This window comes from Aspergillus aculeatus, assembly GCF_001890905.1.
Source record: "Aspergillus aculeatus ATCC 16872 unplaced genomic scaffold ASPACscaffold_1, whole genome shotgun sequence".
NCBI classification, from domain to species: domain Eukaryota; kingdom Fungi; phylum Ascomycota; class Eurotiomycetes; order Eurotiales; family Aspergillaceae; genus Aspergillus; species Aspergillus aculeatus.
This window is the reverse complement of record NW_017962976.1, coordinates 2,126,858-2,144,050: the sequence shown is the minus strand read 5'-3', so window position 1 is coordinate 2,144,050 and position 17,193 is coordinate 2,126,858. Positions and strand designations below refer to the sequence as shown.

The window sequence follows — 17,193 nt, the reverse complement described above, 5'->3', positions numbered from 1 at the left end:
GTTTTTTCAAGCAACACAGTTCCTGCATTCGAGTTTCTGGATGAGATATTCCATCCGACGTGACTGAAAAGAGCGATGGTTGTGGTGTCTCAATTGTGTGGGATACCTAGCAACCAGTGGCCGGCTTTAAAGGCTCTACATCAGTGAGGTCCGATCCTTGCTTGGAACCCGGTGGAACGAAATGTCTGATGCTATTTTGCTTGATGACATCCAGCCGATTGCCCGGTGTTCTTTCCGGGATGGGGAGACCCAAGACACAGCGATCGAGGAGCAAATTGAGTCTGTATCACGAAGAGCTGGATTGTTCACAGCCTACACATATGCCACTCGCTATGAGAGATGGGGCTTGGTTATATGCGTCGTTTGTGCGCTGGTTGCCGGTGCAGCGCTTCCTTTGGTGACGGTAAATACTTTCTAGATCGGCACCGCTCCCGGCTCGAACTGACATGTGTAGCTCGTTTTTGGATCATTCATCGATCACTTTGATAGTGGCGATGCAAAAGAAGCTGAAAGAAGTGACACAATTGCACAATCGGTCACGCAGCTGTCACTGTGGCTGGTTTACATTGGTCTGTGAGTGTGCATTCGGACGAGGGCTGGACGTCGACTGATAGATCTAGGAAGCTATCGGATCCCTTTTATCGACTTGGTGTAGCACCTGGGGGTTCAATCGCCTCGGCGAAAAGATCACTGCGAGACTACAATTGGAGTACCTCGACACTGCTTTACATCAGAATCTGGAGTACTTCGATGAAGTCGGGTCCGGCCAGCTGACGGCTGGCATTGACACCGACATAAGAGCGATCCAAGAAGGAATTTCGCAGAAAATGGGCATGCTTATCTCCGGTCTCGCCGGCTTCATTGTGGCCATCATTATCGCCTTCTCGCAGAACCCTCAGTTTGCGGGAATCATGCTATTCCAGCCTCTAGCTCTAGTGCTTGTAGTAGGTGGGCTTGGATCCTGGATGAGCAGGACTCAACGGGAAGGGCAGGTGAACTGGGTAAAGGCAGACAGCCTCGCGCAAGATGTGCTTGGTGCCATTAGAGCTGTTCTTGCGTACCGAAGCCAGGAGAGATACACGAACAAATACCAGGAAACTATTCGCGGTCCTATTCTGCTCGAGCGTCGCGAGCGTTTTATTTTCGGTGTCATTGTTGCCGGATCTTTCACCGTCCTTCATTGGGCAAATGGATTAGGTGTATGTAGGCCTTATTTCCCCCCAACCTTGATTGACTGACTCTGAGCGATTGTCGATGTGTAGATTTGGCAAGCAAATCGCCTAGTCCATGAAGGGGAATGTACCCTAGCAGAAGCATTGACTACCCTGTATGCAATGACGGTAGCCGGGGGAATGCTTAGCCAGGCTCTCCCATTTCTACCCGCTATCATTCAGGCTCATGGCGCAGTCAGTCGAGTTCTTTCGGTCATTGATCGTACTTCACCCTCAAACTCTGCATGCTCTGCAGGTCGCACCATCAAGTCCTTCCGCGGACGGATTGAATTTCGGAATGTGAGCTTCGCATATCCGTCCCAACCGAAACGAACGATATTAGACTGCCTTACTTTCAACGTTTTGCCAGGTCAGAAAGTGGCATTCGTTGGTGCTTCAGGATCTGGGAAGTCGACGGTGCTCTGTCTTCTCGAGCGATTGTATCTACCATCCAGCGGATGCATAACGGTAGATCATGAACCCATCGAAGAGCTCAGCATCTCGTGGTTCAGGACCCAGCTAGGATACATCGATCAGAATATAGATCTCTTCCGAGGGTCAATTCACGACAACATAGCGTACGGTATCCATGTCTCTTTGAAACAGGTCTGTCAGTTTAGCTCATTCCAGGGAGATCGCGTACTGATTGACTTGGACAGAGCCTAACAGCAGCAGACATCAGGCAGCGGGTTGTTGAAGCTGCCAAGATTGCTCAGATACATGACTTCATTTCCGACCTGCCTGATAGCTACGATACAGCACTAGGCTTCGGCGGGTCCGGTCTGTCTGGAGGCCAAAGGCAGCGAATCGCTATCGCTCGGGCAATCGTGTCCCAGCCCCCAGTTCTGCTTCTCGATGAAGCCACTGCTGCCCTAGACAGCAAGAGTGAAATGGAGGTCCAGAAGGCACTAGAGGCAGCGATGACGGGGAGAACGACAATTGTGATTGCGCATCGGCTGTCCACAATCCAGCGTGCCGACAAGATTATCGTCATGCACAATGGACAGATCAAGGATCAAGGCTCACACGCAGAACTGATGCTCTCATGCGACATTTACCAAGCTCTGGTTAGGCAACAGAGCATGAAGACAGAACCTCTAGCTCAGGAAGAGTTGCAATATGAGAGAATCTCGTTTTCAGAGGATGCGTCAACTGAAGACTGGAAGGACATTACAAAATCGGGTACAATCATCCACAAGCCAAACAATGGCTCTGCATCTACCCCCGTCCCTCAGGGTAGCTTTAGATTTGTTTGGAAGCTCAATGAGCCAGAACTGCTTTATCTTGTAGCTGGCGTTTTTCTTAGTATCCTTGCAGGCATGAGCTATCCCCTTCACGCGATCCTCTTCGGAAACGGAATTGTTTCTATCATTGAACCTGAGCTGAGCACGGGTGATCACCCCGCCCGGTTCTGGGCTCTGATGTACCTTATTCATGGTCTTGTTGTCTTTGCGATATACTGTGGCCGGGGATACTGTTTCGCAGCTTCTGCATCCATGCTTCACATGCGAGCCCGCGCTTCCCTATTCGAATCCCTCCTCTCAAAAGGGTTCCCGTTCTTCGATGACGAGGCTCATTCAACAGGATCCCTTCTCAGTGTTCTTTCTTCCGACGCTCAGAAGATCATTGGCGTCTCAGGGACATCCCTTGGTTTGACGGCTGAGAGCGTGTTCATGCTCGTCACTGGGGTCACTGTCGGGTGTGCTTTTGGCTGGAAGCTAGGATTGGCCTCAACAGCGATAATCCCGTTCATCGCCGCGTCGGGACTTTTGCAGTATATCAAAATCAGACGGAACACTGATGCAGTTGCAATCGCACATGAGGCTTTTACCGCAATCCGAACCGTGACCGTCCTCGGGGTGCAGAGCACCATCAGCGCGACATTTGCCGCCCAGATCCAGCAGGACTTTCGAGAGAGATACTGGATCTTGACCGGCGTGGCCTATGCATGCGGGATGTTCTTCTGTGTGTTGGGCATTGCTTTTGTCTTCTGGTATGGAGGAGTCCATCTCATTGCCACAGGAGAGTACTCTATTCAGCAGTTCTACCTCTGCTTCGCGGCTATTGTGTGGGGATCCCAGGCGGCGTCGACTCTCTTTGCGCATGCGCCGGACATCGCAGGCGCGCAGATGGCCGCTTCTCGGATGCAAAGCCTTATGCATGGGTCAAGCTTTGCTCCATCAGAAGGTGCTGTGCCGACCCCAAGCACTGTCAAAGATGTCGCACTGCGGAAAGTTCACTTCAGGTATCCCACCCGCCCTTCTGCGTCCTGGACTCTGAACGGTATTAGTCTGAATGCGCGCGCCGGGCACTTTATCGGTCTGGTTGGAGCAACTGGAAGTGGGAAGAGCTCTGTGATCAACCTCCTCGAGCGCTTTTATTCCTTTGGCTCGGGTAGTATTACGCTTGATGAGGCATCGATCGACGAGTATGATCTTGAGTCTTACTACCAATACTTCGCCCTCGTCGACCAGAACCCGTGCCTAGTGGGCGAAGATATCCGGGAGGCTCTTCATAGTGATAACAGAGTCATCCCTGATGAGGAACTTCTTGCTGTTTTGGCCAATGTGGGGCTGGAAGACTTCGTTGTGAGTACCTGTTCCCACCTGGTCACTGGAGCCCTGCCTAATCCATCCATATTAGTTGTCTCTTTCTCAAGGTCTCAGCACACCCATCATAGCAAACGGATCCAATCTCTCGGGTGGTCAACGTCAGCGTATGGCCATTGCAAAAGCCCTGCTGTGGAAGCCGAAAATACTGTACGTGACTTTGGCTCTACCGCATGATTCTAGACGAGCGAACTGACAGAAAAGCAGACTCCTGGACGAAGCGACTTCAGCCTTAGATGCGTCCTCTGAGTATCAAGTACAACAGGCCGTACGCACGGCAATGGCCGGTCGGACAACCATCGCGGTGGCTCATCGCTTGAAGACAATTATGCATGCAGATGAGATTTTGGTCTTTGAGAATGGCCGGATTGTCGAAAGGGGGACGCACCAAAAACTCATGGAGACGCGGGGCAAGTACTGGGAATTGGCACAGTTGCAGGAGCTGGAGGGGTGATCTTGCCCCCGTTTATCTTTGTCAGACCACAGTCCACTATGGTCGAAGTCTAATTTTTGCCGAGCACGCGGTAGCCGAGTTATACTGTATGAATACTGTACTTAGGTCCATGATCCCCACGCCCACATCCAATCTGCAATCAAGCCTTGGGCTGATCCGACTTGGCGAAGACAAGCATTGGCCAAGAGCCTCGTATTACCGCTGCGCTGAAATATTTCTGGGGCCGTGAGGCTGACTTTTCTCTAAGTATATTTCATCGTGTCAGGTGAGATCGTACAGTACTTTCTGCGCGGCAGCATTTACTGTTTCTGAGCGTAGGCCTTGACGCTGTATGAGTTCAGTTTACTCGTGAGGCATTTTGGAGAAGAGAAAAAGTCTGATTCTGATAGAATTCTTTGGACATCAAAGCTGTAATACACACTTGACGTACAACTGGAAAAGCAATTATCGACGAGGTCACCCCGCATGGGCCGGAATACGAGAGGTACGCCTGATGTCTCACAACCTCTACCAACGGGATTGTGCAACCTTGAAGTTGATAAATATAGCAGAGACATTATCTATGCCTGACGTCAACTTCCAAATCTAAGATGGAAATAAGTTGATGCGACTTTCATGTCATGTCTGGATATACTAGAAGTAAGCGGCTCGGGAAGACTATATAAGGGCCATCGATTCCACAGAAGATGGTCGATAGTCCATCAACATCACCATCCAACACAACCCAATAATTCAGATCAGGAACCATGAAGAGCATCCTCGCCATCGCAACCTTCGCCACCACGGCCCTGGGCCAAGGCATCTTCATAAATTCCCCTGCAGCAGGCACCGAACTCCAAGTTGGAGAAACCATCACCGTTCAGGTCGCTCGCGGCGTATGATCTGCCCTTTCCCTTTCTTTCTACCTACCTTCTTCCCGCATACCCTCACCTTACCTAAGCAGACAGAAGGCCTTTGATTGACAATCAAACATGACAGGACTACATCCAAGCCATGACAGAAATCGGCATCGCGATCGGCATCCAATCCTGCCCCAACACTCGCCCCTGCCCATCCCCGGACGAGTACCTGCAATACGTTCTCTACACCGGCCCCTATGACCCTCAGTATGAGACGGGATTCTACGATCAGTATCAGAACTTCACGATCACGGTGCCTGACGTGACGGGACCGGCCCAGATTGGGGTGACGAGGGCTTATCTTGTTGGGGTATGTGGTTTTCTTCCCTTGTGTTCGTGGAGGAAATGGATGTGGCTGGAAGGAGCATGCATGCTGATGATGTGTTCTTGGTGTCTAGGCCGGTTATTTGACTGTTGTTGGGTCGACGGCGAGTAATTATACTATTGTGGCATGATGGAGAGGTGGGACATTTGGGAGGATGGGTGGGTTGAAATGGTTCTGTCAGGCTGGTTTTCCAGTTAGTGCGTTGAGTATTCTGGGTTTCGTAGAAACGAGAGTCATTGGAGGAGTCATCTTTAAGTCTACCTTGGTGTCTTCTCCTTTTTGTATTGCAAGTAGGGCAAAATCCGTCGTCGCGGAAGGGAAGCGTGGCGTAGGCAGGACCCTTGGGACCCACCCCCGGAAGGCTGACCCCGGGCGGGGAAGCTGATAGCAGGGAGGTTTTGATATTGCTATGCTCTTCCTCTACTCTATAGTCATTCTAGTACTTCAGCCTCTGTGGACTCATTTCTATATTGGATAGACAATCAAGGGAGACACATTTAGTATAGACCAGAAGGTCCAAAGTATGCCTCTGGAAACTCCGTTTTATGAGAAAAAAAAACCTCAAATGACTGATAAAAGACCCATCCATCTCTTTCAAGGCATGCAACTGCCCACTGCGGCTGCCACAATCTTTCACAGCTGTTTGCTATTTAGGACTGATCCCGTCCCTTCCCGCTTCTTCCCCCCATGGATGACCGACTGTGCACCTCCCACTTCTTGACTCACCAGCCAGCCGCGCGCCGAGCCACACGGAGCCAGCGTGTCGAGCCGCATGGCTGCGCAATCAATCGCCAATGGCCGCCCCAAGGATTGTATGGTCTCAATGTCGGGTTAATGTCTGAAAAAGGCAGTGAATAACGCCTGGAGTGCGACAATGGAAATACTGCCAATCCAGTTAAGCATGCGTGTGATTTGCGCAACGACGGGTGAATCCCCCTCCTGCGCCCTCGCTCGCCCTCAGGCATAAATATCTCTCTCCTCCTTCTCTTCGCCCTTTCTCTTCCTTTCTTCTTCCCTCCTCCCACCAACCACCATCTTCCATCTTTCCAACTTCATGATCGTCATTCCATCTCTGGTCAAGGTTGAGGTCTATCTCATGACTTGACTTCTTTCTTTACTTGTCCTTCATCATCATCATCGTCGTCGTCATCATCAACACTCACTTGCTTCTGTATTTTGTCTTAATTCTATCAAGCTCCCTTTCCTCTATCAAGATCACTTTCTTCTGTCAAACTCACTTTCTGTCATCAAGCCCACTTCAACCAAGCCTACTTTATCTTCATCACAGCCACCTCTATTGAGCCCACTTGTCTCTATCAAGTCCATCAACTTGCTTCAACTTCCCACTCCCACAGTAGCTTCTTCTCACTTTTCCCCGGTGTCAAACCTACCTCTCAAAGTCCTCATCCCTGGAAGATTTGGAAGCGATGAGTGATGCTCGCTCTACTAAGAAGCCTTCTAAGGTGTCTAGATATCTCTCTCCTTCTGACCCGGTCCGAGCTGAGTCAAATGTATCCATCTCCAGATCAAGGCTGACACTCGTCCACAGAGCCTAGAGGCTGGTTCTATGGCTACGGTCGAAATGGATGTCCTCTAAGCAAGCTGTGAACACAGCGGCGTGAACACTCAGACCTTCCTGGACAAGATAGCTCCCGTTCCGTGACGCAACGAGCCTTGCCTGCGTGTTTCAGCTCATGACACAGCTGATGACTGTCAGCAAATGCCTAGGAATTTGGTGAGGCACACTGAGGTAAGTGATACTCAAAATCTCCTTTCCACAAGAAAAACGAGACTGACAATCATGGCTTCAAGGTTTCGAGATCGTCTGGTTATGAACCGAGTCACAGATTCTGGGGTCACGGGCGACCGAGCTCTACCAAAATTGGATGTCGAATGCAAAGCCTTTTGGTCAGTCGACAGGGTTTGGCATGCTCATATGTCTGGCATGCTCGTGCTACTCAAGCTACCGATACAGTGCAATATGAATTGTGCTCTTCAAAGGATGGAAGGCGCCATTGCCTACATTCTTTTATTCCAAGATTAGAACGGTTTGCAAGAACTTATGTCCTCCTATAGTGTCTCAATCGAGTTTCAGTGTTGGAGCTATGCTCTCTGAGTAAGAACGGCATCCGCGAGCTGGCATCCGCTGTTCTGTAGCTCGGGAAGTCGCTTCAAGCTCGCCTATCTCTGATTGACTATGGTGTCTTGGTCTTTTACAACAAGCTCATGCATCCGCTGGTATGTGATCCCCTCTTCTCCTGGATGACTTCCTCTGGAGAGTCGTTGTGCAGCGTTGACCATTCCCTGCCTCCTAGCAACCGCTCTGCAACGGTCCTGATTTCTGATGTATTCCACGGCGCCACATCTTCATCAGGTCAATATGCGTCTCTTATACCACAGTCTGGAACACCCGGGGCGGGACGGGGGGGAGTCCGGAGTCATGATCTGCTTGCAATCTGAGTTCAGTCGAGATACACTGGATTGACGAGATGACACTCATTCTGCGCGTATCACAGTACCTGTGGCTTCTTGTCAATCTGCCAACATTGCGACTATACGCTTGCGATCTTGCCATGATTGAGAGCAAATAGAGGTTTATATAACCACGATCAAGCAGGGCTGTGTGAGGGTGGGCGTGGCTTACGCCTACAGAGAAAAAAGCAGCGTATGCGAGCCCACAATTTACAGGCAAAGCCAAACCCATGTCCACACGAGCTGGATCTAGCAGGCATAGGGCCGCTCTTGCATTGCGAGCTTGGGGATTGATCGGCACAATTACCTGAGATGAACAAACGCACTCCGTAAACGAATCGCTACACCACTTCCACATAAAACCTCTCACCTGCGAATCACCTTTATAACCTCAAACTTTGCACTCCATCTTATCGTACCCCTACTGCAAAGCTCTTACCCACTGTTTGTCGAAGTGGAACCCTATCGAAATCATCGCTCTCACTGGACACAGTGCCGTGCAAAGTGATCATTGCCTTTCCTTAGTCTTCATATTCAAATGAGACCGATGGAATCCATGAGGGGGCTTGTGCAGGACCCAGAGAATTGCGAGGGAAGCCTAAGGCTCACCATCATAACTGCGATGTTGAATCGTGGGGCCAAAGCACTTGTAAGCCTTCCCTTTATTTTTCTCTGCTTATCCAGAGCTCCATGGTCTAATAGCCTGAGCCTTCCTAGGGAACCTATGGCACTGATGCCACTCGACCGGGTCGCGGCGTCGACGGAATCGTATGGACAATCTTATCATTAAAAGTGGCAGCTTGACGAAACTCACCGAAAGCTTAACAGCTAGTGCGTAGATTTCTGATCTATTCCACTAACTCGAACCATCGTGCTGAACAATATCAGCAAATCTCTTCGCCCTAACGGCTAGAGGAGTCAAAGAGAATAGCCGCTATTTTGGCAATTTTATGCTACCCAGAATCTTAAAAAAGCCATGTTTTCGACATTGCATACTAAATGACTCAGATGCGGCCGCCCTTATCCAGGAAGGGATTTACACACAACGGCGCTCAGTTTTGTTCCGTAAGGATTGATTGAGTCGCTGATATCGATGTTACACCAAAGCTCATTGAGAGCGGTGCTGACTTCTTATATGGTGTTCACCACCTCCTCCTCGTGGTCCTGCACAGATGTTGGCAGCCTGGTCTGAGACGATGTAAGTTGCCTGAATTTACTAGATCTTTTCCTGTCCATCAGCCGGGCTTACATTTCTGGTCAATCCTTTATGATGCCAATAGTAGTGCCTTAATCGAGGCCCTCATTATCAATGGGGATAACGACTTTTTGTGGAAGAAGAGCTCGATTCTTTGTCTCACTGAATCCCGTGACCCAGTACAGGAGGACTTGGATAACTTGAGCCTGCGCCGTGAGCTAGAAGGATCTCAAATAGGCAGTCTCGATGAACTCCGCAACGGTGGATCTAACTCTGAGCCCTAATTCGAAATCGTCACCTGAGCTGGCGCGAATTGGGTCTTTACCAAAGCCACCTATGACTCTGTCTACGTATCGGCTCAATTACCTTTATACGCATTGAAGCGCTCAAATTTGCTACTGGCATCGAGGTCCAATTGACCAACTCCAAGTAGCCAGAAGATGACCCGAACAGGAGCGGCCTTGATCACTATATCACAACGGTCCCGCTGGGTACAAAGTCGGCTCAGGAACCACGCCGCTTTTCCTAGCTATATCGATGGTCTAATCGCCGTGCTACCGGTTTATTCTAGCCTTTTTGAATTTGACAGACAAAGGGTCGAGCTGTCTGTGCTTACGGAGTGCCCAAGAAGACTCTTGGTGGCCCTACATTATGGTCTTGACCCTGCGAGCCATTCAACCCTATGATTGCGCTAATTTTCGGACTTCGGCCAATGACTATATATTGATCGAATGACTCGCCATCTTTGAGAGGAACATGCACGTGAAGTGCAAGGGAATGTTTACAGTCTTGACATGTCAGTCCGAGCCCCCAGCTACCCATTGTGCCAGCAGGTGAGCCGGTTGTTGAGCTGTAACGAAGTTATCAAAACTCGAACCGCATTCGTTGTCACTGACGGCCCATCGGGCCCCCCTGCGCCAACCGTCCACAATCTGTCGAGCAGGGGTCCGTCAGTCCTAGCTATTTACCGACAAAGGAATGTCACCAGCCCCTACAACTGTCGACAGCTTCTCCAGCTCCCCACAGTCCCCGGCAGCTATCAGAAGTCCTCTTCGACTCTTTCCAGCCCCCGACAGTCGAATCGCTTCCTGAACACAGCTGCGGCCGTTCTCCGCCGTCCTCCGCCCCTACCGTTTCCACTTATGTGAGAACCTTGAAAGGTCGAGCCTCTAAATCCCTGGCCCTGGCTTATGATTCCAAATGCTGGATGACAAGTCTATCATTCCGGAAATCGAGTGGGCGAAAATGACATCCGCGTTCGAGCGCCACTTGTCCAGTTCGTCGGAAGTCCGGGGCAACCGCCGACCAGAGATCGGATCGACATTGACTGTTTCTACGGCAAATACGAGAACAGCCCATACGTCCGCGAAGTAAAACTCCTCCACACACGCGGATCCATCCTGCCGCATGCCCAATCATGCCTGCGATGCCAAAGGAGCCTGGGGAAGTGGCGATAATGCGTTGTTATCAATGACGAGGATCTGCCACAGTCAGCTAACAGAACCATCTATCAATCAGCTAGCGTCATCGCATTTCTACTGGGGGAAAGCAAACCGGGCCGCCGCCCCCCTTAACACGGACCCAGGAACAGCGTGAAGCCAACAACGAGGAGCTGATGTGTTGGCAGGCTCTTCTCCTTGCCGAGCAGGGGGCGGAGCTGAATACAGAGCCGAGCGCCTCGCACCCCAGATATACCCGAGGGATGGTGCCGCATCGCGTCCACCACCATGGCACAGAAGAGCTATGTCTGAACCTGAATTGTTGTTAGGGAGTTGAGGTATCAAGCCTTGATGCGAACACAACATTGAGGAGAGTCAGAATGAAAGAAGGTTTCAAACCTTTGTTGTTTCTCAGGGATGGTTTGCCCGACAACGCAATCGGCGGTGCTGCGCGAATTGCACGTTTGGAGGGTGCCAAAGGCGAATGCTCGTTTCATCCCAATTACTCTGAAGAAAAGATGGCGCGCATCAGGGAGCAGAAAAAAGAAATACCGTAAGAGGAAGAGGGCGGAGAGCAACGTGGCTCAGAAAGTCAATCAAGATGTGGAACAGGTCGTGGATCAGGACGCGGTAGAGGGCATGAAAGAAGGCGTGGAAAAAGATGTGGCGGAGGGGCCAGGGGCCAGGTGGTGCCCATTTATGAAGAGACTCTCGTCGAGATCATCCATCATGTGCATCTGGGGCTTTTATCGCGCGGAGTGAAATGAGGAGCTGCCTTGAGAACTGCTACCTACTTCTTGGCCGAAGCCCATATAAAAAACCTTGAGACTCGGCTGCTGCTGCGCCCCCAATTCCGGTGGGTAGAAACGAGTCCGTCACATGCCACATATAGAGGTTTACCAAAACACTCTATGCTAACTTATGATTGCTTTGTCTGTGCAGGATTGAGCTTGGTCTCTGTCCCGACACTATCGGCTTGAAAGGGTTCGGCTTATAAGGCCAGGAACTCATTGAAATGTGGGTCAGCGCCTTTTATGGCTCATGAAACTTGACTTCCTGGATTCAATCCAGCCGGATAGCATGACCATCGTGTCAGCTATCGGTGACATGGTAGGTGATGAGCCGGACGCTGCATGTGATACGTACTTCGGCTTTACAAAGAGGCCGCACCTTTGAGCAAAAAAACAGCTCGGAGCTATCCGAACACAGGACGATAAAATTTGGATGATATATCAGGTCGATTGCCCGATTGTTCTTCTTGGTCTGAGCAGCAGGATCACTTTGGTTCGTTGTATATCAGTGGAGGAAACCATATGGAAATATCCTTCTGCACTGCGGTGGGCATTCATCGCAAAGCCATGGCTCGGTGTGAAGCAACCTTTGTCGTCGTTGAACCGGCAGTCCACGGAACATGGCTCACTGACTGAAGTATATGCCGACTCCCTATCTGTGACTGCATAAAAAGTGGGACTGGATAATATGTGTCCGACGAGCAGTCACGGGAATGCTCGTTACGAATAACCAACGCGGACTTCAATAAGGATTTCTCTTACCGGGGCCCCGCTATGATAAGGGTCAAGCTTAAAGCACATATGGCGGGTGCTCTCAACTTGACCAAGCAGAGCTGCAATTCAGGGGGCGAAGCACCCTTCGCACATGTCGATGTTCTGGTCGGCAGCAGGATTAGTTGTTCAGCCTGCCAGCACGTCTATTTTCAAGATGTCAAAAAGGTAGTAACGGGCAATGACCTTCTGTGACCAAGGAAGGACAGATGGGTAAACAAAAATAGCCCGGGCCGACAGCTGACTTCCACGAAAGGAGAAACTTGATATGCGGAAGATCTTCTCTCTCAGTCAAGATCTAATTGTGCGCTAAAGGTGGCTACCCCTGCAGTTCTATCGCCATTGACAGTTTTTTTCTCAGTCATGGTCAGAATGAAGTTCGCGTCCGATGAAGCAGTCTCGTTGACCGCGACGGACTTGGCGGCCAGGGAGTTCGATGTCCACGGAAAATGCTGGCTGGCAGCTCCATCAAAAACGACAATACCCGCTAGAGAGTGGTCCTGAGGCCATTCCTGCGGAAGCATGCCGAGCTTCGCTGCGAAATCTCCCCTGGTGGTAACTCTGGGAATCCCTCCTTCAGACGGCAGGAATCCTGCCCCGAGGCCTTGCCGCACAATAAAGAGCCAGAAAGTGCGCCACACGCGTGATGAGAACACAATTTCTCCAGCGACAAGCGATGAGAGATTACCTCCTGTGCTGAGAAACTTTCGCCGCAGCAGACGTAACTGGATCAAAGAGGCGAAGAGCCTGCAGCCATTGTATGCCACATACATCAAGTGCCTTTGGCTGTTCTGGCAGCTGCGCAGAGCGAACACTTTCCGCAACATTGGAATGCTAGTCACTTACTAAACTTGATGATCCAAGACAGCAACATGCCTCTGGAAACAAAGACCCTGGAAATTGTTTCGAGCCCGAGGAAATATGATATGAAGTATCTGGGACCCGAAAGCATAAACAGCACCGATCCACGCCAGCCCAGACCCGCCCACCATATGCGACAAGATGCCGGATCAAGAATGGCACCATGACGACCAACCGCTCGTCCCAAGAACCGAATGGCCAACCAACCTCAAACCGACTGCTTTTGAGCGGTGGCTCTTTCGAGTCAAAGTCCGTCGCGATGAGCCGCCGCCTCGACGAGGTTGGTACACTAGCTAGCCACAGCTGGGATTGAGTCTTAATGTCCAAATCGGGATGTCAAGATAAGAAGACACGATTCAGATATCAGGTGTTTTGCATGTCTAGACGAAACTCCATCAACCGAGGCAAGTCATCTAGACTACATCCACACCTACTACCACACGTTGAAACAGAAGGAAAGAGCGAAAATGCCTTGAGCTCTGGCATCTTTACTCATTGCATATGTTAATGACATATCGCCTCAACGGAGTCAATCCTCTCCTATCTCAACTGACCTCGACGCCTTTGCAATGGTTCGTCACACTCGCACCATGTCATTACTGCATAATATCCTCCACCGTTACTCGTCCCCATGCCTTTTGCGCGTGTATCCGCCTCCCCAGCTGGTTTGGCAGTGCCTGCGCAGAGTGCATTCTCCAGGGGTATCTTTGGGGCTGTCTCTTTGTAGCCCACCCGCTTGAATGTCGTTGCAACCGAGATGATTATGAAGGTTCATCTTCCAACGCCGACTTGATTCATTTGGAAACCGCCTGGTGTCTCCTTCCTCAAGAATAACGACTAGCAGAGTGAAGAAGAGACGAATTCACTTTCCTCGATTGATCAAAATTACCGAGCGCCGAGCCATCCTATGTTACCTATACCTCAAGTTACTCGCCTCGAAGCTCGGCCTCCGCACCGGAACGGACAACCATGCTCAGTTGCAGTTCAAAGTCTCTTACCTCGCGGGCCACAACCATGAGATAGGGAACATCAAGGCCTCGGAGGACAGATACATGTGGTTCAGGCGGGGAAAGCAAACCACGCGAACCTAGGAGCTCTTAGGGATTTACAGTTACACCCAGAGGACTGTGCTGCCGAGGATTGTTGATCCGGTTGAATCTCAGTTGGAACGAGATTTGCGGCATCGTCTCCAAAGGAAGGGCCAAGAACATGATTCTTAAGAAGCAGTGTAAGGACATAGGCACTGTGAATATCCCACTCATGCGATAGTGGAGCGAGTTCCCAGCTCGACTGACACACGTTGATGGGACAGCTCGTCATCTCGGACCGGTCATATCATCATTCACTGGGGCCAGAGAGAAGCCTACGCCAGCTTGAGGTGCTTTGAAAGCTATTCAGGGCAATGGAGCTCAAAGCTCCCAGCCCATAATGTGTGACATACTCAACCCACTGAACGCATGTAGCTGGCAAGTGCGACACAGACAAAGGCCGTCTACTACTTTCTTTGTTGACCGCAAACCATATCGCGTCACCACTTTCAGTTTCCGAAAATCTTCCTCAATGACAGGCTTGCGCATAGTCGAGCGGGAAAATCAGCCCCTCATCCATTTGCTTTGTCATTATCACCGCTCCAAGAGGGTCTGGCGCTTTGAAGGTTTCCAGAAACAATCCGCGTTACCTTCGCGCGCATGTTTCGGCACTGGGTATTCGATACGCTGCATATAAGATCTCGGCGCCTCATCAAGATGGTGCGTTCAACGCCACCACCAGACACTGCACTCTCTTGCACCTGGTTGTCGCAGTGGCCCAGAATACTCTTCCATTTTGCCGCTTTTTTCTTATGCACAGCATACCAACCTCTCGGACCCACTTGTCGCATTGCGAAGCCACATCATAGCCGCGGGTCTGGTTCGAGAAGGCGACGACTAGGTACTCCAAGAGGATTTGCACCGGTGAAAGCCTGCTGCCTGGGCATGACAATTTACCTCAATGTGGCAGTACCACGCACGAATCTGGAGTCTCATCACAATTGATGACTTGATGCGTGCCGCTTTACACAACTATGTCACCACTCTTTCAAAGTCGTTGCCGAAAGCTTTGAAAGGGAAAAGGGTCGTCCGCGCAACGAAGACGTGGAACCTGGCTGTTCGACCGTTCCGCACTGAGGAAGACAGGCATATGTATCGCTGACCAGGAGTTGAACTGGTTGCCTACAGATAACTCACTCACCTGTTAAGACATGTTTGTGATCTTCGGCTTCGCCATTATTGATCCTGCTAGTGGCTATTGGTAAAGGACGCACAGTACATTGAACGGCGATACCGTACCCACCAGAAGAACAGAGATAGGAAGCTCCTTGAAACACGTTTTTTCCTGTCCTCTTTCGTTATCGGCGATTTTTTGAAACTGTTTGTATCAATGGGCATTGGTAGCATGAGGTGGTGGGCGTTCGTGGGTTTTTAACCAGCCTCGTCATTCACTCCCCTGTCTCCCTACCTCTTCTGTTCTACCTGCTTCTGCTACCTCGTCTTTTTCGATCACCGTCCTTTTCTCCGCGCTTCAACCTTGTTACAACTCTCATGCTTCCCTCAGTGTGCCTTCTCTTGCATCACTCACCTCCCTCAGATCCGTCTCGTTTTCTGCTCTCCTCTTTCTGAGTCTACAACAGCACTCTCCTGTGTCTCGGTGGCTTCCAGATAGCTTCCAGGTGACCCTAGCAACAACAACAGCAGCAGGAAGTCGGGAACCGCGCCGCGTACCATGCCTGCCTCTATGATCAACAATGATTACCGGAAGTCTCTCCCGAGTAGAGAAGACGATGACTGGGACGATCTGGACGAGAAACTACTCGCTGTTCTGGATTGGGAGAGAAAAGGGGCCTTCAAGGACTCACGAAATAAGAATCGCCTGTGGGCGCGATGAAAACGTAAAAATTGGAGTAGTAAACCACATCGACACATGGCGATAACTTGAGTCTCCGGAAATTCTCCGGGATTATCATATCTATGGCCCTATACTCAACGTTATGGCCCGACCCTAGGCGATTACGCGCGTTTGATAACTATGTCTGGAAGAGACGGGTCATCAATTCGAAGAATCTGCTTTTCAGTGGCGAAGACAACGATTCAAAGTCGAAGCCAGTCCGAGAACTTCCTCATACCTTCGGCAAAGCGGGTCGGATTATCTCAGGGCAACATGGACCTGCTACTGTCCATGGTCCTGGAGTACCAAGAGTGGTGTCATCAAATCTGACCATTCCGAAAAAAAGGAGCTTTGGAACTGATATTCCTCGAGCTCTTACCAGTTTGCTCTGCCATGCAGCAATTCGACACGGCTATTACTGTATGTGTGCATTTCTCACTGGCCCTGGTCTTGCCAGACATGCCCGGCATCGAAATGGAAGTTTCAATCCGGTGTCATTAACACTCCCGAACCGACACTCTCGAACTGACACTCGACAAGTATGGTGTGGCGAAGCACACCAGCTCAATCCCAAGAGAAGACAATCATTCTCCCTTATTATTCAGAGTCGTGAGACAAGCCGAAAGAAGGCGATTTCTCATTTCTAGCTCTTGATCCTGTTCTGAACTTGTGCAACCCTGCGGGCACAAATGCCAGTGAAGCCATATTCATCAGGCTGGACCGGAGAATTTAAATGAGAGGAGTATTCTTGTTGCTAGAGAGCGGCGGCAAGCTCGAGTCTCATGTTGAAGGGGATTTGGCAACGGAAAACAGAAGGATGCGGTGACCTCGGGCAGTTGCGATGTCATACACTACGACTGATTGTCGTACTGAAACACATCAGATCATCTTTTCAGATGTGTCAAAACGCGCGCAATTCAAATCACGACAGTCTCGCTGTTTGTCGACGTCTGCCCCAGGAATCACGCGTAACGAACACGTTGCAGGGGCATTCAGACTGTCATGAACGCTCACATCATTTAATTGTGCTGTGCACCCGAGCAATGCACGTCTGGTTATTCCAGTGCTGAAACCTCGTGAATTGGTGGAAGTAGCAATCCTGGGTCCGGAAAGCCACACGCGGCTTTGCGCTGAACCTCAAATACATCCGACTGCCAGAAGTGCACTAAACTAAGATACGGCCACGTCCCATCTGGGTGTTAAATAGTTCGATCACAAGAATCCCTAGCACTCACAAACAGCTC

The 17,193-nt window shown here is 50.5% G+C and overlaps 3 protein-coding genes across 3 annotated transcripts in view; 2 read left to right on the top strand and 1 right to left on the bottom strand.

Annotated features, from left to right (window-relative positions):
• Window positions 1-4,480, top strand: part of ASPACDRAFT_109915 (ABC transporter ATP-binding protein) — a 5,897-nt gene extending 1,417 nt beyond the window's left edge. Inside the window, exons 3-7 of the mRNA XM_020195435.1 lie at window positions 625-1,199; window positions 1,263-1,817; window positions 1,871-3,799; window positions 3,855-3,970; window positions 4,028-4,480. Of these exons, the coding sequence (XP_020061255.1) occupies window positions 625-1,199; window positions 1,263-1,817; window positions 1,871-3,799; window positions 3,855-3,970; window positions 4,028-4,274 (3,422 nt within the window). The 3' untranslated portion in view covers window positions 4,275-4,480. The remainder of the gene's footprint in view (window positions 1-624; window positions 1,200-1,262; window positions 1,818-1,870; window positions 3,800-3,854; window positions 3,971-4,027) is intronic.
• A 540-nt stretch (window positions 4,481-5,020) lies between these two features.
• ASPACDRAFT_38477 (uncharacterized protein) lies at window positions 5,021-5,628 on the top strand (the record flags this gene model as incomplete). The annotated part of the gene is made up of 3 exons (XM_020200451.1): window positions 5,021-5,149; window positions 5,253-5,483; window positions 5,572-5,628. The coding sequence occupies 3 exons, from the start codon at window positions 5,021-5,023 to the stop codon at window positions 5,626-5,628; spliced, it is 417 nt and encodes a 138-aa protein (XP_020061254.1).
• Window positions 5,629-12,453: 6,825 nt separating this feature from the next.
• On the bottom strand, window positions 12,454-12,993 carry ASPACDRAFT_38476 (uncharacterized protein; the record flags this gene model as incomplete). The annotated part of the gene is made up of 1 exon (XM_020200450.1): window positions 12,454-12,993. One exon carries the CDS (start codon window positions 12,991-12,993, stop codon window positions 12,454-12,456), a length of 540 nt encoding a protein of 179 aa, XP_020061253.1.
• Between the last annotated feature and the right edge of the window lie 4,200 nt (window positions 12,994-17,193).